The 25,166-nt window shown below is 42.6% G+C and overlaps 1 protein-coding gene across 4 annotated transcripts in view; it reads right to left on the bottom strand.

Annotated features, from left to right (window-relative positions):
• Positions 1–240: 240 nt before the first annotated feature.
• Positions 241–25,166, bottom strand: part of LOC127578965 (uncharacterized protein KIAA1755-like) — a 141,886-nt gene continuing 116,960 nt past the window's right edge. For 3 of the 4 annotated variants that reach the window (XM_052031565.1, XM_052031563.1, XM_052031562.1), the window contains 12 exons: positions 24,484–24,675; positions 21,641–22,461; positions 18,007–18,259; positions 16,681–16,770; positions 14,028–14,252; positions 12,046–12,216; positions 10,613–10,790; positions 7,724–7,840; positions 6,135–6,362; positions 4,357–4,574; positions 2,199–2,263; positions 241–1,467 (listed from right to left, as the gene is read on the bottom strand). In XM_052031565.1, coding sequence (XP_051887525.1) covers positions 2,219–2,263; positions 4,357–4,574; positions 6,135–6,362; positions 7,724–7,840; positions 10,613–10,790; positions 12,046–12,216; positions 14,028–14,252; positions 16,681–16,770; positions 18,007–18,259; positions 21,641–22,461; positions 24,484–24,675 — 2,538 coding nt within the window. In that variant the 3' untranslated portion in view covers positions 241–1,467; positions 2,199–2,218. The remainder of the gene's footprint in view (positions 1,468–2,198; positions 2,264–4,356; positions 4,575–6,134; positions 6,363–7,723; positions 7,841–10,612; positions 10,791–12,045; positions 12,217–14,027; positions 14,253–16,680; positions 16,771–18,006; positions 18,260–21,640; positions 22,462–24,483; positions 24,676–25,166) is intronic. The other variant, XM_052031564.1, reaches the window with a different exon arrangement.

Genomic DNA, 25,166 nt, shown 5'->3' on the forward strand with positions numbered 1-25,166 from the left:
ATTTCTAATATCACTGCCTTTAGTTGAGGCATCGATTTCCATGCAAATGTCCAACTCATCACAGATCCTAAGGTGGCTCTTCTATCATTTTAACATCAGTGAGGATTGCTCCATTGTTCCTCCAAAGCTAGAGTGATAACATATTCCCATCAGTTATGTCCAATTTGAAGAATTCTGTTCATACTATGGGGGGCAGGGGGATAGATCAGCAAAGTTAAAACCCCCCCCCCCCCCCCCCCCCCAAAAGATCCACCACCCAAGAGCTACATGAGGCAGGGGTTACTCTAGCCAGGAATGCATTCCAAGCCTTGTCATCTACCTTGAAGTGGAATCAGGCACAACCACCCCAAGAGCTGGCCAGAGAGATTGCTTTGACCACATACCTGCCGGAGTTCAAATGCAGCCAGTTTAAGGTGAGTTCTGAAATTCAGGCAATTAATTGGATTGTCTGGGAAAGTTTTTAAACCGTTTGAAGAATAAAGTCATTTGTCAGTGATGAGTGAGTCGATCTACTGATACCCTTAGGAAGGGCGTGCAGTGCCTTTTCATAGACATATGTTGAGCTATGTCTTGTCTGGCCTGTGAGTCCCTGGCGACAACAGAATGAATTTAGATCCATTATGTCTGTGTCACCTGATGCAGGCACTCACGGAGTCGGGACAAGTTTGATAGAAGTATTTATTATAAAGCTAATGTTATCATAGAATTATATTAAAAAAAATACCCAAAGTAGGATCAAAAGATTATTATCATCAAGAAAAGCAATGTTTTTAGTGTTGTAAAAATATAAAAGCATTATGACTGACTACTTTCTGCATTTTATAAGTGTTGCAATTAAAGCTAAAGGTGTGCAAGAGGCCAACAGTACAATATACAACGTTATATCAACAGGCCTTTGTGGTACATATTAAAATATATTTATGATTTAATAATTAGATGAAAAGGTTATACTTGTATTGCCTGTTCCCTTTAGACCTCTTTGTGCCATTTTCTCCAAAATCAAATTTCCTTGTTTGATTTTTTTTTCCATTCTGCAATAAATGGATTTTTTCTTTTGTTTCTGTTAGAGCTTGCCGTTCCAAACCTTACAGGGGTTAGGAATGAAAAAGTGAGGCTGGATGTTACTGGTCAATGCACCCTGGACCAGAACAGCACAGGCCCACGGAGAAACTCTCTCTCTGTGGCAGTGGCCTTTGAAAGTACCTCATCTGTGGGTTTGGTCACAGCTCACCATCTGACTCGGGAAGCCAGTTCCAAGAATGAGGTCATTTTTCTTTGAATTCTGCTATGTTTCAGCATCTGTTTCTCTGAAAATGAAAACCACAATCTGTCGGGGCAAATCCCAGAAGGCAGAGTAAACTCCCACAAATCTGTCAGCTCACTGCAACTCTTAACTGGAATTAAATCTTAGAGCTCAGCAGCAGTTGGGATTCCAATCTTCCACCAGTAGTTCATTGGTTCTCAGGCCTGGTAAGCAAAGAAATCACAGAATTAGAATTAAACATTGCAGCTTTATATCATGAATCCTACATTGTGGTGCAGACTTCACCTCCAACCTCCTGTTAAAGCAACTGAGTAGCCTGAAAATAATGAGGTGCATGGGCTGCCCCTTGAATAGAGAGATGACAATTTCCCCCCCCCACAGATACTTGGTAAATGCAGGGCTTAAACTAATCATCCTGCTCTCCAGACAGAGTGCTTGAGAACTGCACAGTCAGTGTTACAGTGTGAGTCCTGCAGTATGTCCATGTGTGCATGCTTCAGTCTGGTTTGGGTCCCTGATGGGTCTGCATTTGATATGCAAATGGAATTATTTGGTTTGAATGCAGTCATACATTTATGCAGCTCAGAGGCAAAAGTCAAGTCTATTGTCAGATGCACAAGTCCATGTGTGCACAGGTACAATGAAAAACTTACCTGCAGCAGCATCACAGGCACAGAGCATCAGATAAGCAGCCCTCACAACAGAAACATAAATTAAACACAATCTTTACAGGAAAGAACAAAATTAGACCCAACCCTTTCAAGAGACCCACCACCTGATCTCAGCCTGTGACCCCACCCCTCTCCAGCACAACATTGCAACTGCAACCCCCCACCCCCAATGTCCCAACCTGGTCCCTGCCAAATGAGGCTACAACTCCCAGAAGGGGTTACCCACAATCAACGTACATCTGGTAACAGGTGAAAGTACTTACTAAAGTGATGTCCCAGAAGGTCAGACAGCTGTTGAACGTTTCACAGGTACTTCGGGTGACTTTTCCTGCATCAAAGGAGTTCATTGTAAATAAAATCAAATCAAAGAGCAGTTATTTGTAGACATAGACACATATTGGTCCAGTTACATGTATATACACAATGGGTACAATCCAATATGTTGAGCTGAAGTAATCAGTGGTAATAACAAAAGACAGTGAAAAGACCGTAATGATTTCTCAGTTTTGTACATGAACCAAGGATGTTATCACGTGCCAATGTAAGTCATCAAAACATCTGAGGATGAGGGTTTCCACAGTTGGTGTCCTCCATAGGTTTCCTCAGAATGGAACCTTTTACACATGACTCCTTCTGTGAGATTTATTTCCTGCAAAACCTTGTGCTTCTCAAGCTTAAAAATATCAATGAAAATATACTTCACAAGAAAACAGAATCAGCTGTTGTGTATTTTTGTGTTTGGTCAGTGTTTGTTAACATTGTGTGGTGTAGAACTGTCTGAAAACCTTATGCAAAGAGATGCAATATATTCAATTCTGGTCAGTAAGAGAAACAGTTAAACATTTCCATATAAAAACATCATATTATAAAGAGAATATTACCCTCATTTTAGACTGCACTTGGAGAACTGTGCACAGTTCTGGTCACCCTGTTACAGGAAAAATGTGGTTAAACTGGAAAGAGTGCAGAAAAGATTTCTGAGGATGTTGCCAGGACTCGAGGGCCTGAGTTATAGGGAGAGGTTGGCCAGGCTGGGACTTTATTCCTTTGAACGTAGAATGAGGGGCGACCTTATAGAAGTGTTTAAAATTATGAGAGGCATAGATAAGGTGGACGGTAACAGTCTTTTCCCCAGGGTAGGGGAGTCCAAAACTAGGGGACATAGGTTCAGGGTGAGAGGGGAAAGATTTAAAAGGGGCCTGAGGGGCAACTTTTTCACACACAGGGTGGTGAGTGTGTGGAACGAGCTGCCAGAGGAAGTGGGTGAGGCAGGTACAACAGTGTCATTTAAGATGCAAGGTACGTGGAGCGGCAGGGTCAGTTCACCATGTTATTTAATTACAATTATCAGATAATCATACTTAAATAGTTAACGTGAACAGCAAGCGATCTGGGGGAGCTCCACACCTAACAGTAATTATGTTTGCTACAAACTGCACTCAGACCGAGGAGCAGTGAGAGGCATTTTAATCTTAGTGAGACGTGTGGGTTGCGAATCACTTCCTGCCCCACATCTTCACCACTCTGATGGCAGCCAATTGGGTCTGCCTCTGGATGTGAACTGAATAAGTGAAAGTGTTCCACTCTGAGGACTGAGCGCTGTGAGCAGCATGTCAATGCCAGTTAGAAACTAACTGTGCAGACTTACTGACTGCAGCTATTCCTCAGATTACTAATCTTCACTGTAATGCCATTGGCGGTTGGGGCTCATGCCTTCCGTTTACAGAGACATATTTTACAACAACAAACGGCACCCCACTCTCCCTGCACAGGAATACTCTGTACCAAAACATCCATAATGCTTTTAATCCTGCGCTTTCCATTTACAAAACACTGCTTAATGGAAAATGCTCCAGGAATACATCGCTTCTGTAAATCAAGGAATGGCTGTGGTGGCTCTTAAAAGCACCAATGGTCTCATCCTCGTGGGCTCTGAGTTTCACCATAGTCAAAAAAACTAATGAATGTAGTTCTCTGCTAATTACAGGCCGATGCTTCATATCCTAAATGGATCTGTCCGTGTAACAGACAGAATCCAGATCAACTTCCACTAAACTGGTTAAAGAACCCCCTCTCAAAACAAACAAACTTGAGTTATTCCATCTTATCTGATAGGGGCCAGGAAACGCTGTAGAAAGTTTACATCCAAGTTCCCTCTATTTGTTGGTAAAGATGCTGTATGATACACCACTGATGGGAAACAATTGGCTGGGGTCTAGGAGAAACCCATAGGATAAGAACACTTGCCTCAAAATCCCTTGGGTAACATCTTCCAGAGGGAAGAGCAGTGAAAGGGAGAGAATAACAGCATTCCCAGTAATTGACCTTATCTTGAATGGGAATTCACCAGAGTTTTTAAGTCCATTGAATAGGAACAGGGAAAAGATGGTACAGATACCACATGGGCACTGGGACACATACCTTATTGATCATGTTTCCAAATGGTAGTTCTCCCTTTGGCAGTAATGGGGGTGTGCAGAGTGAGCATGGATCTGAACTGGGCTTGCACGACCCAGAGCAGGTGGGCAGCACTTCCTCCGTCTCTCCACCAGTCAGGGAAAGGCTGCTGTGTTCAGAACTGCTGAAGCCACTCACGCTCTCTGTGGAGTTACACTGGGAGGATGTTTCCGAACTCTCAACTGTGGACGAAGCAAACACCTCATCAACTCAGTCCTTTGTTGTTGCATGTGGAGCAGCCAATAACATTTCCAAATATAGCAAACACTTCTGAATGGTCTAGCCAGGAAAGGCAATAAAGACAGTGAGACATGTTCCTCGTACGTTTGCCTTGATTAATCTGTCCCTCCATCTAAGTTTAGCTTTCATTGACATTTTAGCTTTCATTGACATTTACAGGAATAGGTATCAATCATTACAGGGCAAATTTCTTATTCACCTGGTGTCGTCTTGAAGACAGAGCAGTGGAAAGCTTACAACTGTGTAATTGGATCTAACGTCATCTTTTTCAATATCTCTTGCACCAAGGTTAAAATAAGTGACTGATGGAGCCCACCAATGGAAATTCACCCCTATTTGAGTAGATACAACAGACAACCAATCATTTCCACCACATAAAAATGTTTAATCAAGGAATGATTCGAAGCATTCACAATGGAACATGGTGGTGCCTTGGTACTAGGTAGCACTAGACTGAATCATTTACCCATGGAGAGGGGAAACACCAACTTGGATGATTTATCCCAAAAGCTTTGAACCTGTGTCATAGCTGATGCTTAACCTGCTCTTCAGCTTTAGTGATCTGCAAGAGAGAAGCACCAGAATGAGGGAAGGCGGCTTCCCGAGTCCAGGTGTTTTTGCCAATCCTTTGCTTCTGCAGTTCTGATCTCTACATGATTTGGATTTATACCAGTCAGTGATTCGAGATACTAAACCAATGTAGCACCAGCAGTACTGTTCTGAAACTGCAAGTGGTTTGACTTTTTTTCTTTCAGCTGTACCAACAGTTGACCCACCACTACGTCGATGGCCACACGCCGGACCTCCCCATCTTCCTGCAAACTCAACAGTGGTCTAACTTAATAACTGTCAATGTTTCTATCTTTCCAGTATTAGAACATTTCTTTCCCCAGCTTTAATGCTCCATCAAAAGGAATATTATTGCAACATAACAAAGTAATAGATTGTTAAACTAATTCATGATTCATAACAAGCTCCCTTACTGTCCATGTCCTATTGACACTGGCTACCTAACCACATTACGTATCAGGGATGAGCTTTTGGTTCTGTCAGCCTGTGGACAGCGTGGTACCCTCATCCCATTCACGGTTTCACCCAGCACGGGTTGGCACAGCCAGCAGAGCTTCAGTGACCTGGGTTCGATCTCGACCCCTGGTGCTCCCTGTGACTGCAGGGGTTTCCCCCAGGTGCTCTGGTTTCCTCTCACAGTCACAGTTTGATATGAAGTAAGAATTAGTTGGGTGAATTTAAGTGAATAACACAAAGTGGCCACTGTAAAATGCCCCTAGTGCGTAGGTAAATGGTAGAATCTGAGCAGAACTGATGGGAGGTGGGGAGACTAGAATGGAGTTAGTGTAGGATTGGTGTCAGTGGGTCAGCGTGGACTCAGAGAACCGAAGGGCCTGTTTCCATCCTGTACAACCCTAAGGCTCTGTCCTTCCTCCTGAAAAATGCTTCAAGCGGTGCTTATACAGACTGGTACTTGTGATTTTGTCACTCACTAATAAAAGGTCTCCCACTGGAGTCATTCTCCAGGTCATCTTCCTCAATGCACATCCCTTTGTTATACAAGCAGTTGTTGATGCCGGTGTTGCTTCTGGAAGCTGAAGGTGAGGAGGAGTAACTGTGCACGTTCAGGGATCCAATGCCAGAAGATGAGGAGGAAGATTGACTTCCTGAGGAGGAGACGCTGCCATTCGATCCAATGGAATTTGGTCTCTTGGCCTGCTCTGTAACAGACACAACCAACCATGTTAGCACAGTGAGAGTGGAAATACATTCTGATCAGTGTAAGCAGACAGATTATCTGCCTTTTTGGATCAATTCTAGAAACGTTATGCATGTTCTATTCAGTGTATGAGTTAATCCAGCCTGAACGGGTTCTGAGAAAATCATGTAGTTTAGCAAAATACCCTTTTGATATCAGATGCTCTGGGTCCAAGATATATGGCCAGCTGTTGCTTTGCTACATACAAGTCTTGACCCCGAACTTGATTAAGGTACTTAGTCAATCAAAATTGCCTTTCAGAACGTGTGCTCAGTGGAAAGTCTGAGGTGTATGAAGATGGGTGTCCAGGAGGAATTATAATTCCTAGAGGTTGTGCGTTATTCAGAGAAAATTACTCCTTGTATCACGCCCCAGTAAGAATACAAATAGGAGGATGAATGCATTCATGGAGAAATGGTACAGGAGGAAGAGTTGTAGACTTTTGGGGCTTTGGGACTGGTCTGAATAAGGCGAAACATCATGTGTGCTGTGTGCCCTTTGTAGCTGCACTCTGGAATCTGGTGTTCCAATATTATTTAGCAAGCACACATGAGATATTGGACCAGGCTTGAATCAAGTCCTTCAATGTGTATAGGTAGATGGATGACAATGTATATTATGTTTGATGGAAACATAATGTACAAGCAACTTTTTTCTTCTGGGTCATCAGGTATTTTTTCTGGCATTTCAGGATAACAAAGAAAAAGTGAAGAGTGAATGATCATTGTAACAACTTTCACTCTCAAACACGTACTTCGATGACTTGCATTTGCACAGCACATGATTCTTAATCAAAGAAAAAATAGACAATGAATTATAGCATCAAAATAATCCAAAATTTCACAGCCCTGATATGCTGTAGGTCCCTCCAGTATGAATAAAATTGGGTGTCTTTATATTTTAAGAAACTGCACTTTTTCAAAATGAATAAATAGCAAAGAATAAAATACCTTTGTGTTATGTGCTTAAAGATTGTAAAATCATGTCAAGGTTAACTGTGGCAATGATCAAATCTTGTCCCACTATCCCAGTTGTTTAATACCTTGGTTAACACCAGACAGGAATGGGACATTTCAATCTCTGACGTTTCAATCTCTAGCATTTGGTTCTTGTGGCCTTGAAGATGATTCTCAGATTGGTGCTGATAGGTGTTTAACTGAAGTCATTTCTTTGGATGTTTACAAGTTAAGATTACCAAGAATCTTTCTGCTCAGAGTCCATGGAGAGAAGGCTTTGAACTCAGCCTCCATGGCACAGGACATGCTTCTGACACACTGCAGAATCCAGTCCCTCACTTCGTTAGCCTCCGAGTTAAGCTCATACCTTTCCCTTTTGTGGTGCAGTCAACCGATCTGTCACTGATGGCTGCTTCGCTAGGTTTGATGTCCATAAATGGCTTATTGCCAATGCCCATGAACACCCTCTCCTGCTTCTGGAGTTCTAAAGAAGGAATTTCAACATTGATAGGGGCTGTTTTGCATTTAATTAAAACAAAAAGCTTAAACAATACTGAGGAACAATTTCCAAGCTCTTGGGCAATGTTTAGTTGATTGTAGCTAGCAACACAATTCATGCCAATTAGTGGCCACCCTTGGAGTTAAACAAGACACCAAGTTCCTTCATGTTGCAATATAAAACCAGATGCTTCAATGCAGAATTTCAGACTGTGGTTCCTACTCATTGTAGCCAATGGCTCAACAGACCAGTGACTAAAATTGCAGGTGGAAATACTTCTTTAGAAAAGCAAATGTTAGCGATTAAAAAAACAATCATACCAATCTTTCACCAATATTAGCAGACAGAAGCAAGCCATCTTCCACTGTCCGATTAGTTCCATTCAGATATTAAGGCTGCAGTACCTGCCTGGTTACACTGTTAGACAGAACTAAGAGGGGCTGAGTGATTGACGATGGGATGCTTGCTGAGAGGGGGTGTTGAACACTTATTAGTTGTAGCTGATCTGTCTGGGGAGGTGTAAACAGTAGCAGATGAAGGAGAACAGAGGAGAGAGAGAGAGAAGATGCGGGAACTGTGAGGTACTGAAAACACGTTTGCTGGAAATCTGATGGGGCTAATCCTGACCTTCCAGTTACTTGCCACCCTGAACTCCATTCCCTTGGCCTCTTACACTGTCCAATGTAAGCTCAAAAAACGCCATCTCACCTTCTGGCTGGGCAGATTCAAGCTTTGGGACTCAGCAATGAATTCGACAATTTCAGATAACCAACCCTTCCGGTTTGTATCAGAATTGCCTGATCTGACAGTGCCTTTTATTGCAGATTTCCAGCCATCGCCATGTTCGGTGTCTCACAGTTCCAACGCCTTGTATTTTCCCTCGGTTTCCATTCACCTCTTTGTCTGTACATCACCTTCAGCCGGTTGTGCTGCAGTTAACAAGCTATCACCACCCTCCCTCACCAGCACCACTACTGAATGTGTCACCCAGTCTCCGTTAGTTCCCACCCTATCACCAACACTCCCCCTGTTCTCGCCAGCTCCCTCTTCTCCGCAAATTAAAACGTGGCTGATTTATAACTTTTCTGGTTCTGATGAAAGGCATTGACTCTGTCTCTCCCTTTACAGATAAGGCCTGACCTGCTGAGTGTTCACTGGTTTTTATTCTTCCAGGCACGGCCAACTCAGTCAGCAATGGAGCTGCAGAAAGGATATTCGGGTCTATATCACAGACTATATCACAGCAATAATATGTTGCCTTTCTTTAGCACCTTTATCATTGGAAGAAGGTAGAACAAGAACATAGAACAGTACAGCACAGTACGGGCCCTTCAGCCCATGATGTTGTGCCGACTGATATAAACCTACTCCACGATCAATCTAACCCTTCCCTCCTACACAGCCCATAACCCTCCATTTTTCTTACATCCATGTGCCTATCTAAGAGTCTCTTAAATGTCCCTGTTGTATCAGCCTCTACCACCACCCCCGGCAGTGCATTCCAAGCACCCACCACTCTCTGTGTAAAATACCTACCTCTGACATCTCCCCTAAACTTTCCTCCACTCACCTTAAACTGATGTCCTCTGGTATTGGCCATCACCGCCCCAAGAAAAAGATGCTGGCTGTCCACTCTATCTATGCCCCTCATAATCTTATACACCTCTATCAAGTTGCCTCTCATCCTCTGTCGCTCCAAAGAGAAAAGCCCCAGCTCACTCCACCTTTCTTCATAAGCTTTAGCTCACTCCACCTTTCCACGTATGAGGAAGAAGATCATAATCAATGGGAGGGTTACCGAAGAAAGCAACTTCAAGAAATAGTCAGATAAATGTCCAAAAACATTGTTGCATAAGCAGCATTTGCTTTGCAGAGATGGGGAACAGTTCACCTTTGGGGGAATTACAAAGCTCAGGGCCTCGGCGCCTGAAAACGACAGTAGGGGTCGAAAAATTGAAGATTGGCTCAAGAGATTAAATTAAATATAAAAGGAAATTGGACAGATGGACAATAATCTTTGGGAATCACTTCACAAGGTTAAAGGGTCAATTTTCCATCTTGTTTTGCACAGAATGAAATGGCTAAATGCAGTAATGATTATGAAGAGGATTCAAGGGGTTGTAAGGATAATTCATCACCTTTTCACCAAAAAGACAACTAGGCACATACTGTAAAGGACAATTCTGACCTTGTTGCCTCATGATAACACAAACTGGCCAGATGCAATGCAGTGTGTTGATCCTTTGTCTCCCAACAATGATCACAAAAAGTCCACAATGACAAAAGTGAGAACAAGCTCAATTCAATAAGATTAAATTTAGCTCCTTCAACATCTAAAGATCACAGCTATTGAGATATTGGCAAAGCTACACTGACGTATATTTACTATCCATGCTTTTTAGAATGTAACTTGGTAATGTAATAGTAAACAGACCCTCTACATCATGCTGTAAATCTTAGCAAGAGATTAAATTATCTAGTCACCAAATAAACAGATTTTCTCTTCTGCCATTTATGTGACAGACACCTTACTACTGCTAATCACCAAAACATGCATGTTACGTTCAATACCATCGCAGCAAAATGCATGAAAAAATCATTAATTTTGTTTTTAAAAATGCTGTTGTTAGAGAAACAAAGGGTACAACATATGAAGTAAAATTAGTATAAATAGGAGAATTTGAGGTCGAGGACAAGATTATTACTGGCTTTATGGCATTCTTCAACCTAGCTATTAATTCCTGTTAATTTACTGACCCCTGTTCCTCAATGCTTGGTTCCACAATATCTTCTCCAAGTCATCGATCCATGCCTGTTTCACATCTGCAGTTGGTGCATGCAAGATGTATGTATCTTGGGATTTCTGTCTTCTGAACCAAATTTCGAAACGCTGTCCACTTTCACCAGAGTTATGCGTCATTCCGATTTCGGAAGTCTGAATTGCAAATTAATAAAACAAAAAACACAATGATCAAGATGGACTAAGTCATTCACACAGCAGTAGGCTTATCCCTTGGAAGCTTATGATGCATGCATCCTTCTTGTCAACAGAAAATTAAAATAACTAAAAAAAATCCAGTTCCTCAGCTACCCAGCTATAGACCACCGACAACAGTCTCAGAATTCCCACCTTAGCATGTGCCTGAGTTGAACTCCCAAGGCTACTGATGTTCATACGGACTAATGTAATCTTAAAACCATTATAGTGTTATTCTGAGGAGTGGGTGTAGAATCTATTGATACGTATTAGTTCCATGAAGCAAAGTAATCAGGCTGTTGATACCTAACAGCACTTCTTTTAATTGATGCAAAGCAGTTTTTAACTGGGTCGTTTGCCTTTGCAGCTCTCTTCCTCAAAGGGCAGTGGAGCGGGCTTTGAAATTGTTGTTTTCAGTCAGAGGTGACTATATACTTGAAAAGGAAGGGGTTGAAAGGCTGCTGTGGTTGGGTGGGAGTTGTATTTGGAGTTCAGGTTAACAGCCATGATATTATTATATAACAGATCAGGGTCAATGGGTTGATTGGCCCACCTGTGCTCCAAATATGCATACTCACACATTCATATGAAAACTAATAATCGAGCCAAGGTCTGCTGAAACCATCTGGTCTGTAAATAAACTCTGAAGGCTCCCATTCTATGTCAATTAACCCACTATTAAATACAGATTGCTATGGTTCTAGTTTAGCAGAATAATCACATAATCTATACTTGCTGCAAAATGTTTCATTTAACTTCTTAAAGAAATGATAAGGGAAAGCTGCCAATATTATTGTATTAGATTTCTGCCACACTGAATGCAATTTAGTTACTTTCACTAAATGTATATTAATTCCTGAGTTATAATTGCATTACTTCAGATTGAAGCTCTTCATCAGGAAACTTTGAAGTCCCTCCAGCGAGAATAAAGTTTGCATACAGGAATGTATAAGCATGAAGTTAGTATCAAGGTTGCTCTAACATCACCATAGTTTGCGGATTTGCATGGCAATGTGACAATCAAGTTTCTTTTATGTTCTAAATAATTTAAGTGAATAACTTTATAATATTCTGGCCGAGTCTGAGTGGAGATGTTAAGTGTCCCACACATGCACTTAAGCTTGTCAGGTTCAAAGTAGGGACTCAAAGTCTATTTCAATGCCACAATGCAGATATAGGAGGGAGTTTTCTAACTAGGATATGCTTGTTGTACCTTGAAGGATTGTTTGTAAATGTAGATGTCATTGCTTCCTTCAGTTTTTTTGGTCTTGCTGAAGAGTATGAGATCTTCAAAAAGGAAGATGTGTCTGTAACATTTCTTTCGCCCATACCACACAACAAATTCATCTCGACGTAACAACTGGCCCTGCTCCTTCAGATTCACCTAGGAACAAAATGATTAAAATAATGATTAGTGGTGCCATGAAGGCAACATTGTACTGAACTTAAGTTTTAAAAGTCCATTGGAGCCTCCCATGAATCAATGACTGTGTACAGTCTCAGGCGTGGCATGGAAACGTATAGATAATGAATTCTTAGGTTTGCACTCTGGTCTGTGCTGCTTGGGTTGATACAACTGAGAAACAAATACAGAACAAACAGCACAGAAGTAGGCCATTCAGCCCAACAACTCTCTGCCAGCAGCTGTGCTCCATTCAAGCCTCCTCCTGTTCTTCCTCATCTAACTTGATTAGCAAAGTCCTCTTTTGTCATTAGCACCCCACTAAATGCACCTCCACAATTCACCTCAACCACATTTCCACTCCTTTGGGAAAAAGACATTTCTTCTGAATTAACTGCTTGATTAATTGTTGACTCTTATAGTTCTGCCAAGTCTACACCATCCAAACATTTCATAACTGCGAAGGACAGCTCTTAACCTTCTCTTTAAAGAGCAAGGAAATGTATTGTACACATCCGTTCTTGGCAGGTTTTTCCAAGGTTGGGAATACCTCTGACATTCAGAAATATTTAAAAACTGTAACAAATGCAATAATTTTTATTTAAATAAGAAAACATGAAACAACTAAAAATATTTAAAAAGACAAACAATTAAAATCAATTAACATTTCCCATCTCCCTTCTTAAATACAGATAAAACATTAGCATTCATTGCTTATGTTCTTTTTCAAAGTCAAAGTTGAAGTCAAGGTTCAAAGTGGAGTTTATTGCCATCTGCACAAGTCCACGTGTGAACAGGTGCAATGAAAAACTTACTTGCAGCATCACAGGCACATAGCATCAGATAAGCAGCATTCACAAGAGAAACATAAACATAAATTATACACAATTTTTACACGAAAGAGCACAGTAAGAACAAAAAAAAGTCAATTTTACTGAAAAGTGGTCACAGTGTTTCTAAACTGTAGTGATTAGGGTTGTGCTGGTTGGTTCAAGAACCGAATGGTTGAAGGGAAGTAGCTGTTCCTGAACCTGGTGGTGTGGGACTTCAGGCGTCTGCACCTCCTGCCCGATGGGAGCTGTGAGAAGATGGCACGGCCCGGATGGTGGGGATCTGTGATGATGGATGTTGCCTTCTTCAGGCAGCACCTCCTGTAGATACTAAAACTATACACAATAGTGCCTCTGCTTTTCTTCAGAAGATTCATTAAAAATCCACAAACAACATCTATCATAGCAGCAAGTATTATGTGTGATTTAGTATGATTAATTCATTTTTTTTTTGCATTTAATTTTAAATGTAGTTACGTAATTTCTAATCCCATCTTCCAACCAGATCCAAGGACCTGGTGAAAAGGAGTTTGCTGCAGTTGATATTCCTTATCACTACTGTCAGTCATAAGGAAATGTGCCCCGATGTGATTACTGGGTGATTATTGGGTGTGATGGCTCTTGTGTGAAGAATGGGTATAAAATTGTACCCGTCCAATGTATCAGTATCTTCAGTATAGTGCAGAAGAGTGGGAAAAATAGAACATTACAGCACAAATATACCATGCCATAGAGATTGCACAGTACTGAGAGTTTACAGAATACTTAACCTTGTTGTTATTAATAAATCAGATATTTTATAATTTCAAAATACTTAAGAATTCCAGTTTGCCATAAACTTGTGAACACTAAGATATTATTGGCGCAATTTTCATCTATCCAATTCTTTATCTAATTGAATATGTGATAATAAAAAAGAAAGTCTGAATGTAAAATAATTTAAAAAGCTGTATCTAAACTTACATCACACTCCTGTATATCGTCCATAGCAAGAAGATCATTCCCATAGCGGAGCTGGAAACACACAATATCATGAGCTGCCTGCAGCTCCCTGCACTCCTTCTCCTGGGTGGCCCTGCACGCTTTGAACATATCCCTCAGGAGCAGGTTGTACTTGCTGATTCTCTGAATAGGTTTCAAAAGGTAGGACGCCAAGTCCATCTTGTCACCTAATTCCAGCTGTTTGGCCTTTGACAAGAGAAAGGAAACATGTTAAATTGTTACAGTGCTGAATTTACCGCTGAAACTTTTCAGCTTAAAAAACACTGAAGTTTTGAATTCTGCCCTGTCTATACTTGAGTAGAGATAATATAAGATATCTTTATTAGTTACATGTATATCGAAACACACAGTCAAATACATCTTTTGCGTAGAGTGTTCTGGGGGCAGCCCGCAAGTGTCACCACGCTTCCGGCGCCAACATAGCATGCCCACAGCTTCCTAACCCGTACATCTTTGGAATGTGGGAGGAAACCAGAGCGCCCAGAGGAAACCCACGCACACACATGGGGAGAACGTACAAACTCCTTACAGACAGTGGCTGAAATTGAACCTGGGTCACTGGCGCTGTAAAAGCATTACGCTAACCACTACACTACTGCGCCTGCCCACAATCCTGTAAACTTTTTAAAACTGCAGTTGGTTAAGCTTTGCAATGATGTAACTGAAAGTCTGTCCTGCTGTGATTTCACTTTTTCCCTTGCAAAGAAAAGTGCTTTTGGCCGGTGATATGGATAAATCTCACACTTGCAACCTGGACCTAAATGCTCCACATTGCAGAACCGATACAAACAAATAATCTCATTTGAACTCTACACTATCATGTTCACCATTCTATCTCCCATCTGACATGTACTGTAAACTAAAGTGCTGATAATATTACCATAGAAACCATAAGAAACTACAGCACAGAAAACAGGCCATTCGGCCCTTCTAGCCTGTGCCAAAACATTATTCTGCTAGTCCCATTTACCTGCCCCCAGCCCATACCCCTCCAGACCTCTCTCGTCCATGTATCTATCCAATTTACTCTTAAAAGTTAAGAGCGAGCCCGCATTTACCACGTCAGATGGCAGCTCATTCCACACTCCCACCACTCTTTGAGTGAAGAAGTTCCCTCTAATGTTCCCCCTAAACCTTTCCCCTTTCACCCTAAAGCCATGTCCTCTCGTACTTATCTCTCCTAATCTAGGTGGAAAGAGCCTACTTGCATTAACTCTGTCTATACCGCTCATAATTTTGTAAACCTAATACAGTGATTTGTTCTTTAGTAAACATTTTGCTACCTAACCAAATCTCCTCTGGACAATAAACTCCGAGAATACTGTTGTCACAGTTAAACAAGTATCAGCAAGCAAGATCAGTTATTCTCACACAGAAGAGGAGAATGCACAGAGTGAATAGAAGACTTTGTGATGTTTCTCAAGGGGTGCAAAGTCATGTTTTATAGTACGTCTTTTTCAGTTAACAATACACTGAGATATTTACTCTTACTTACATCCATCTGGAATGCTAAAACACATTTTTGAAAAAATTAAACAAAGCAAGATCTGTCAACAAAATCGGCAAATGGAAAAAAAATCGAAAAAATTCTGCCATTGCTGGAAATCCAAATAAGACAGAAGAATGCTGGAGACACTCAGAGGTCAGTCAGAACGACAGATTTTCAACCTGAAACATAAACAGTGCATCAAACTCTAGCTGCCTAAACTTTAGGGTAAGAAGTGACTAATCGGGGCAAACCTTGGGGAAGGTAGAGACGTAATGTCAAAAATGTAATGAATTTTAATGGTCTTAGCTCTAACGCTCAGTAATTGTGTTCAGTTGGTAACTTATCACAGAAGCCACTGTTTTAGTTTGGAAAAAAAATTGGACTGACATTGTTAGGTGCTCCTGTTACTTACTGCTGGGATACTTTGCACAGCTCTCAAGCTGCATTTGACTCTCTGATGCACTGCTTACGGCTTTTCAAGACCTCTAATTTCTGAATTGGAATATGAAATTTTATTATGTTATCGTATGGTGACTATATGATTTTTCCCATTATACACGGTGAACATTAGGACACCAGGTTAAAAACTATAAGGGAGCAGTGAAATATGGTCAAAGGGTACAGAGTTAATATTGGAACCTCTGAAATAAGCAAGAACCAGTCTTCAAGCAATTCCCATTGAATGTATTGATTCATACAGGTAGGGATCGGTTTTGAAATCACAAGGTGCAGCGTTGCAAAGAATGACTGCCTTCTCAGAATGACTGGAGCAGTCCGGATGTAACACCGCAAGCAGCCACTAGACCCAATGCCCTGTTAACTGCACCACTATGTTTATACAGACAATAATTTTGCACTGTACTGTGCTGCAAAACAACAAATTTACATTATATAAGTCAGTGATAATAAACCGATTCTGATTCTGAAAACGGACGGAAGTGAGGCAGACTGTTTTGGAGGTAAGTTTGGTTTGGAGTAATACTCAGGGTCACAACCACATGCCTTAGAAGTGCAACAGCCACCCTAGTGGATTAGCCACTTTAAAGTTCACCCGAAAAGAATAGGTGTTGGTCAATTCAGTGCAAAGCGTTCTGCACGTATATTAGGATAAGTTGAAATCCATACCCTGAAAAAGGTGTTTCCATGGCTGCTGAGCAGGAAATCCGACCGGGGCTTGTTCTTGCTGTACAATGCATAAAGTCCAAACTGCTTCTCCTGTGATGAAAGAAGGAAAGATGCAAACTCTTGTTTTAATGATGAAGCAATCCCTTTCAATTAGATTTCTCATTTTAATTATCTCAACAGCTTACAAAAAAGATAATATTTTTATCATATTTCAAAGGATCCAATAGGATTAGCTGTTGAAGACAAAGGTCATGCCATAAAGACGACTGGTCCAGATCATTTAGTACATCCTTTTTGTACACGGTGCAATTTAAGGCCCATAAAGGTCAAATGGCATGAGAAAATTATGGACACTGGAAATGTGTGAAACGTGCGATTTTCCTGGTGAATCTGATAGAGGAACCCGGACACAGTTTGGTACCATTAATGTGTCACAGATTTCTGGATGTTGCCTTGTGATGTAGTCCAGACACACATGGCCAACACACACCATCGGCACCATTTGATTTCTAGCAATTCTTCCCAAAGATTCTCCCATGTTCCCCTGCAGGCAGTGCCATTATAATGTGTTAATCTCAAAAATAGTCCTGAAAATTTAGCTTAAAGCACTTCCCATTCCTGAGGGAAGTAAGAGGTATAAGTTGAAGTTAGTTACTGAATCAACAGGGAAAACCTACAAAGACAGTTGAAGCAATTGTGATAATGAATTTAATAGAAGGCATGTACATGGGACTTAAGGACCTGAGCTATAAGGAAAGGTTGAATAGGTTTGGACTTTATTCCCTGGAGGACAGGAGAATGAGGAGAGATTTTATAGAGGTATACAAAATTATGAGGGGTATAGATAGTGAATGCATGCAGACTTTTTCCCCTCAGGTTGGGTGAAACTAGAACTAGAGGTCGGGTGAAACTAGAACTAGAGGTCATAGGTTTAGGGTGAAAGCTGAAATATTTAAGGGGAATCTGAGGGGGGACTACTTCACTCAGAGGGTGGTGCAAGTGTGGAACGAGCTGTCAGCAGAAGTGGTGGACGCAGGTTCAATTGTAACATTTAAGAGAAGTTTGGATAGATACATGGATGAGAGGGGTTTGGAGGGATATGGTCCAGGGACTGGGCAGATGATCAGGCAGCATGGACTAGATGGGCCGAAGGGCCTGTTTCTGCGCTGTAGTGCTCTGTAACTCTTGTGTATGAGGGAGAAGAAATTAGTGAGATATTGAAGTGGATGGAGAAAGAGAGATGGAACTGGAAGGAATTGTATAATCTGAGAGGCAGACAACTTTTATGGAGGTAGCGAAGGCCTGGGAGATCAGTCAGCGTCTCACGTGTCTGAGGAAGCAGCGTCCAACTCTGATGGGGTCCCTTGCACAGCTTTCCAGCTCCATCAGGAAGTATTGGCTGTGGAAATCATACAGTTTCTCCAGGTTTCCAAAGATAGTCCCTCGCTGTCCCCGCAAATCCTGCGGTAGGTCCAGGCGATCCATCTCAGGGAAGTAGTGCGAAAGGACATATCCAAGAGAACGGACGTATTCCCTCTCAGTGATCAATATCTCCTCCATAATGTGTTGAAGTTTATTACTGGGGATTAGCAAGAAGCAAACAGAAGTAAACATACTGTTAAAATATTTCCTTTCGATAATCTTATCAATTCACAATAAAAACATAGATAACATCCAAATGTTGTCAATCAGAATACCAACTAGAGCTTCAGAGTTGAAAACATGCTTTAAAAGATTAAGAACAAAAGAAACTAAAGTTGGAGATTTGAAGATCTTACATTTTTTGTCTCAAATCTCACTTTGACCTACCAAATATAGATGGACCACGGGAAGCTGGTTGAAAAGCAAAATTTGAAAAGAAAGGTGAAAGGGAAGAACAAGTTGGGAAGCTCAGAGGAAAGGTAGGTGCCTGGAGTGGTAGGGGAGAGGCCAAGGCAAAGGTTTGTGATGAGGGATTCAGAGGGGGATCGCAGGAGGAACATTATCACCCAGAGAATGGTTGAAATCTGGAATACAGTGCCTGGACGGGGTGGAGAAGGTATTCTCGCAACATTCGAGAAGTATTCAGGTGAGAATTTGAATTGCCAAGGCACGGAAGGCTACAGACCATTGGTACGATGGTTAGCATGGACATTATGGGCCAAAGGGCCTGTTTCTTTGGCGTTGGTCAGACCATATTTGGATGAAATATTATAAGGCATTGGTCAGACCACACTGTGAGCAGTTTTGGCCCCATATCCAAGGATGGATGTGCTGGGGTTGGAGAGGGTCCAGAGGAGGTTTACAAGAATGATCCCTGGGATGAAGGGGTTAACGTACAAGGAGTATTTGATGGCTCTGGGCCTGTACTCGCTGAAGTTTAGAAGGATGAGGGGGGGAATCTCATTGAAACCTACCAAATATTGAAAGGCCTGGATAGAGTGGATGTGGAGAGGATGTTTCCAGTAGTGGGAGAGTCTAGGACCAGAGGGCACAGCCTCAGAATAGAAGGACGTCCTTGTAAAACAGAGATGAGGAGGAATTTCTTCAGCCAGAGGGTGGTGAATCTGTGGAATTCATTGTCACAGACGGCTGTGGAGGCCAAGTCATTGGGTATATTTAAAGCAGAGGTTGATAGGTTCTTGATTAGTGAGGTTGTCAAAGGTTACGGGGAGAAGGCAGGAGAATGGGGTTGAGAGGGAAAAATAAATCAGCCATGATCGAATGGTGGAGAAGACTCGATGGGCCGAATGGCCTAATTCTGCTCCTATGTCTTATGGTCTTGTGGCCTTCAATGCTGTATGACTTAGTGATTTTGTGACCAGTCTTACATCACGTTACACATGTGCAGCCAGAGCAAGTTTTCCCAATGCCCGAGCTTTGTGCTGCCCTGCCACATTAACATCATGGGATTCTTTGAACCATTGGCTGGCCAACCTTCCTTTGCTGCAAACTGTGCCATTGAAGTAACCATAATCAGACCAAATGATAACCTCAACTTGGCTACTGAAACTCTTATCAACGTCAGTATTTATCACTTTAAATATTGGTCAAGGAAACAGCCAATAAAAAGTGTAAAGTTTAATATGCCAGATTTCTTCTGAAAACAAAATTATGGGAGCATGCCAATCCAAACCACATATTGGAATTTAGTAACATTTATCAAATGATTTAGTAGCAAGGCTCGAAAAGGACAAATCTGCAATTTCCAAAATTGCCCCAAGTTGAAGATATTACCAGAGGCAATGACGGAGAAAAGGCAAGAGACATGTATGTTGTGGAAAGGAAAACATGAGCTGCAGGGAGTTCATACGTCTCCCAACATGGGTTACAATTTCCGTATGATCAAGTTGTACGAGGATGTTGCCAGGACTCGAGGGCCTGAGTTATAGGGAGAGGTTGGCCAGGCTGGGTCTTTGTTCCCTGGAATGTAAGAGAATGAGGGGCGACCTTATAGAAGTGTTTAAAATCATGAGAGGCATAGAGAAGGTGAACGGTAACAGTCTCCTCCCCAGGGTAGGGGAGTCCAAAACTAGGGGGCATAGGTTTAGGGTGAGAGGGGAAAGATTTAAAAGGGACCTGAGGGGCAACTGTTTCACGCAGAGGGTGGTGAGTGTGTGGAACGAGCTGCCAGAGGAAGTGGGTGAGGCCGGTACAACAGGATCATTTAAGAAGCACTTGGATAGGTACATGGAGGGACGGGACTTGGAGGGATATGGACCAAACACAGGAAATTGGGACTGGCTGGGTGGTCGGCATGGACTGGTTGGGCCAAAGGGCCTGTATCTGTGCTGTATTGCTCTATGACTCTAAGTTGAATTGGATGAAAAGTTAGGTTAGGATGACAAAACTGGGAGTTCCTGCATTCTAATTATGGTAAACCTGACCAAGGTTGGCAAAGATACAAAATATTCCATCACAGCCCCCCAGGAAAGGTGAGGTCCAGGTGGGACATCCTGGCTGTGTCCATGACCTGAAGAATTGTAGTATTTAACCTTTGAAGCAGGACAATACCCGCAATCCTTCTGGCATTAAAAGTCAGAATTCCAAATATCTTTCCTATATCTCTAGATGCACACCTAATATTGTGAATAGATCCACTGGAGTGCACAGGACCTCCTGCAGATTTTGTGCACTTGGGCTGGGTCTATGGCTAAGGTCCTGATGTGCTGGAATACAACATTTAGGTCAGGAACCTCTCTCATCTTCCTCATCATAGGCGAGAGGTCTCCTGACTCCTGGCGGTGTCAAGTCATCACATCAGATGTATAGCAGAAAATGCTGAGGTGTGCATCCAATTATACTGAGACTCCATGTCTTTTGTCATCATGGGTAGAGGTGAGGGTAGAGGTGAAGGTAGAGGTATAAGCTGGTAGTGAGGAACGGGTGAAGCACACTACTTTGTCCACTGAGCTCTTTCAATGCCATTGCAGCAATAACTCTCCTGACAAGTGGAGAGTACCTCATGGCTGACTTGACTTGGGCCTTGTGGGTGACACAGTTTGGGGGATGATTACATAGAACAAACATAGAACATGGAACAGTCCAGCACTGGACAGGCCATTCGGCCCACGATCTTGTGCTGATCTTGATGCCCATTTAAACTAAATGTCCCCCTCCTGTGTATCATCCACGTCCCCCCATTCCCTTCATATTCATGGGTCTGTCTAAAAGCCTCTTAAACTCCACCAAACTGCCTGCTTCCACTGCTACACCTGGTAACCCATTTCAGGTACCTACCACTCTCTGCGTAAAAAACTTGCCCCTCTTTAAACTGCCCCCCCCCAACATTAAAAGCACATCCTGTGGTGTTTGACATTTCAACCCTGCAGAACAGATTCTGTCTACCTTATCTCTGCCTCTTGTGATTTTAGTCAAAACAAAATTACGATAAAATACACTGAGGAAAAAAAAATATTGTTCTCTTATATTCACATCCGACAGACAAGTTTCTGCCCAAACGTTAAACTTCTAATCTTACCATGAATTCTCCTTGGTTGGTTCCTGTGTCAGACTTGATCCCTCAGGTTCACTGAGAGCAGAGCTGATCACTGGAGCAGCACCTCTCCTGTCACTGTCAATCGCAGCACTCCGAGAATGTTTGTCTTCAGAGCAAAAGCTAGCGTGCCGAGAGAGCTGGAAGCCCTGTGCTGCCTGCATGATCTTCTTGGAGGGATAACTTCTGTGCCGAACAGAAGGAGAAAAGACAGGATCTGAGTAAGAAGGGAGGGAAGGGATTTGCGGGCTCCTCTCACCACTTGACACATCTTTTGAATTCAGACACACTGGCCATTCAAATACTGAAGACTTTGCTTGCACTCTGTTTGGCTTGTTTGTTACATTTTCTTTGTGGTTATGTATGTCCTTCACAGACAAAGGTTTGTGTTCTTCCTTTCTCTGCCAGATTATTCCTGCTTCAGGCCAAAAGCTCCCACTCGCGTGAGAGGTACTTGTGACTGAGTCCTTGCTGCTCTTTTGCTCTGTGATCCTGGGCTCTCTATCACTCTCTGAGGAAGGAGTTCCAGCAGCTTTTAGCCTCTTCCTGCACACGTCTAGGGTTTCCTCGAGGAGTTGCCTGACCTCTTCACAATTCAGCAAGGTTACATTCCACATCTTCATGCCTTTGACGCTATTTAGGCTGTGGAGCCGACTCCTCATCTGCTGAAAATTTTCCATAGAGAACTCCGAGAACCTTTGCTGGTAATTCTCGAGATGGTGCAGTGTCTCTTCACCAAGGTCTGGAGAGCTACTCGTTCCCAGCTGGGCCAAACAGCATTTACAATCCTCGGTCAACTTCATAGCCTAACAAAAGAGACCATGCATGTCATGACTGCCATTGAAAAGGAAAATACTGTAGATGTCAGAAATCTGAAACAGAAGTAATAAATGCTGGAACTATACGGCAGATTGGAGAGAAAAATGATTTTAAAGAAATATTCATTTATCTGCTTACTTCATTCATGCTTTCTCCATTTGGCATAAGATAAACATTACTAAATTATAGAATCTATTTCAGAGAGTCAGAGAGTGATACAGTACAGATACAGGCCCTTCGGCCCAATCAGTCCAGGCCGACCACGGTGCCCACCCAGCTAGTCCCAATTTCCTGCGTTCGGCCCATATCCCTCCATGTACCTCCCCAGGTGCTTCTTAAATGATACTGTTGTACCTGCCTCACCCACTTCCTCTGGCAGCTCGTTCCATACACTCACCACCCTCTGCGTGAAGAAGTTGCCCCTCAGGTCTCTTAAATGTTTCCTCTCTCACCCTCAACCTATGCCCCTTAGTTTTTGATTCCCTTTCCCTGGGAAAAAGACTGTGCACTCACTCTGTCTATGCCCTGTGATCAGACTATTGAACGGTTCCCTTACACAATGAGATGGACTCTGACCTCACGATCTACCTTGTTGTGACCTTGCACCTTATTGCACTGCACTCTCTCTGTAGCTGTGGCACTTTACTCCGTACTGTTATTGTTTTTACCTGTACTACATCAATGCACTCTGTACTGACTCAATGTAACTGCACTGTGTAATGAATTGACCTGTACGATCGGCTTGTAAGACAAGTTTTTCACTGTACCTCGGTACAAGTGACAATAATAAACCAATACCAATACCAATACCTCTATAAGGTCACCCCTCAGTGTCCTACACTCCAAGGTATAAGCCCTAGCCTGCCCAACCTCTCCCTATGACTCAGGCCCTCAAGTCCCAGCGACATTCTCGTAAACCTCATCAGCAGATGGCTCGGAACTTCCTCCCATTGCGTATCTGTTTACATTCTTGCCTGGGGAGCATGGATTTGATCGTTTGACAGGTGAAATGGCATTGTTGGGTGCTTTACCTACACATTATGTGCCAAAACAACAAAGCTGACACTGTTTACTTCCAAAGGGATTTTCCCAGTTGTCCACAGTACCTACAACAAGGTTTGTAGCAACACCAGCCAAGTCAGCAAACGTTGTTCACCCCGTTTCTCTAGAGTTTCTATAAATATCCCGCCAAAGTTACAGCAAACAAATAGGGGATTCTTCTGGGAAATTCAGCTCCCGATCATCAGGAAGCAGTACGGCTAAGCAGAGCAAGTCAGGGAGAAGGTTCTTAAAACAGACTTAATAACTATCCTGTCATTGTTCACACCAATCTGTCATCCTCCCGAAGGGGACAACCCTTTAGCTCTGCGATTGCTGGCCTTCCTTAGTTCTGTCTCCACGTTTGGGAGGAACAAGCTGCCGGACTGTGGTGGACCTGGTCATCCAGCACACACTTTCCAGCGTGCATCACCGGCAGGCACGAGTCCTCCTTTGCCTCCAGTTCCCTTGATTAAATCTATTCAATGAGCCAGTGGTCCTATCCTGTGGTATGTTTGGAGGAAAGGAATCCTGGACGTGATTAGCTCTTGTTCTGTAGCCCAACCATTCCTTAAGGTATTTGCAGTGAAGGATATGCTGTCTATCTAATCTCCTGCCTCTTCAGCCTAGTCAAAGCCACACAATGCCAGTAAAGGCCAACAAGGTTTGCTAAATGTTAGCTCACTACCATCCCTATTAGCTTACCATTTGAGTGGGAATAGTATCACTTTTAGTCTATTGGAACTCGTTTGAGCCTTCAGATAGATATCAGCCAATAACATCCTAAAGAGGATAACTCTTACTAACTCTGCACATTGGTTGGACTTCTAACTATTTCACTTGAAAGGTTTCCTTCATGTGCCAAGAGGTCCTGTTAAAGAAAAATGGAGGAAGCTCATATTTTGCTCAGCTTATCCATTCTGGACACGGAAGCAGGATATTTACTTTGCACTGCTTGGAGTTATACACACCTTATCACAGTAGTTGTACAGGTTGACGAGGGTATCCAATTCTGTCTGATGTTTCTTGGCATTAAGGTGAAAGTTGTTAAGCCGTGTTTTAAACTCGTCCACCATATCTTTGAACACTGAAAACTCAGGATAGGAGAAACCATCCAGTTGGTCTGCCTCCTGCAACAGCTCCAAACTCTTTTTGTATTCCTGCTGCAAGGTGTAATTGTGAGAAAATTATAAAGTGGGGCAGTATTCATTTCTGGACACCACGACAACTTATACCTGGAGCACCTTGTTAACCGAAGGTGCGTCATAAATGTGTTAACAAACATGATGCAATGGCACATAAGGTGGAATGGAATACCTGGCCAAAAACTTGGTCAAGATGTAAGTTTTCAGAGAAGAGGTCAAGAGGTGGCAAGGTTCAGAGAGTAAATACTAATTAAGAGAGACATAAGAGAGGCCGCAGATGCTGGAAATCGGGAGCAGCACACAAAGTGCTGGAGGAACTCAGCGGGTCAGGCAGCATCTGTGGAGGGAGATGGACAGTCGACGGTTCGGGTCGAGACCCTTCATCAGGACTGGGAAGACAGAGGGGAGATAGCCGGTGTAACAAGGTGGGGGGAAGGGGTGGGGAAAGAGCTGGGGGGTGACGGGTGGATCCAGGTGAGGGGGGGGGGGTGATAGGCAGGTGGGGGGGG

Source organism: Pristis pectinata, chromosome 16 (genome assembly GCF_009764475.1).
Source record: "Pristis pectinata isolate sPriPec2 chromosome 16, sPriPec2.1.pri, whole genome shotgun sequence".
Taxonomy (NCBI): Eukaryota; Metazoa; Chordata; class Chondrichthyes; order Rhinopristiformes; family Pristidae; genus Pristis; species Pristis pectinata.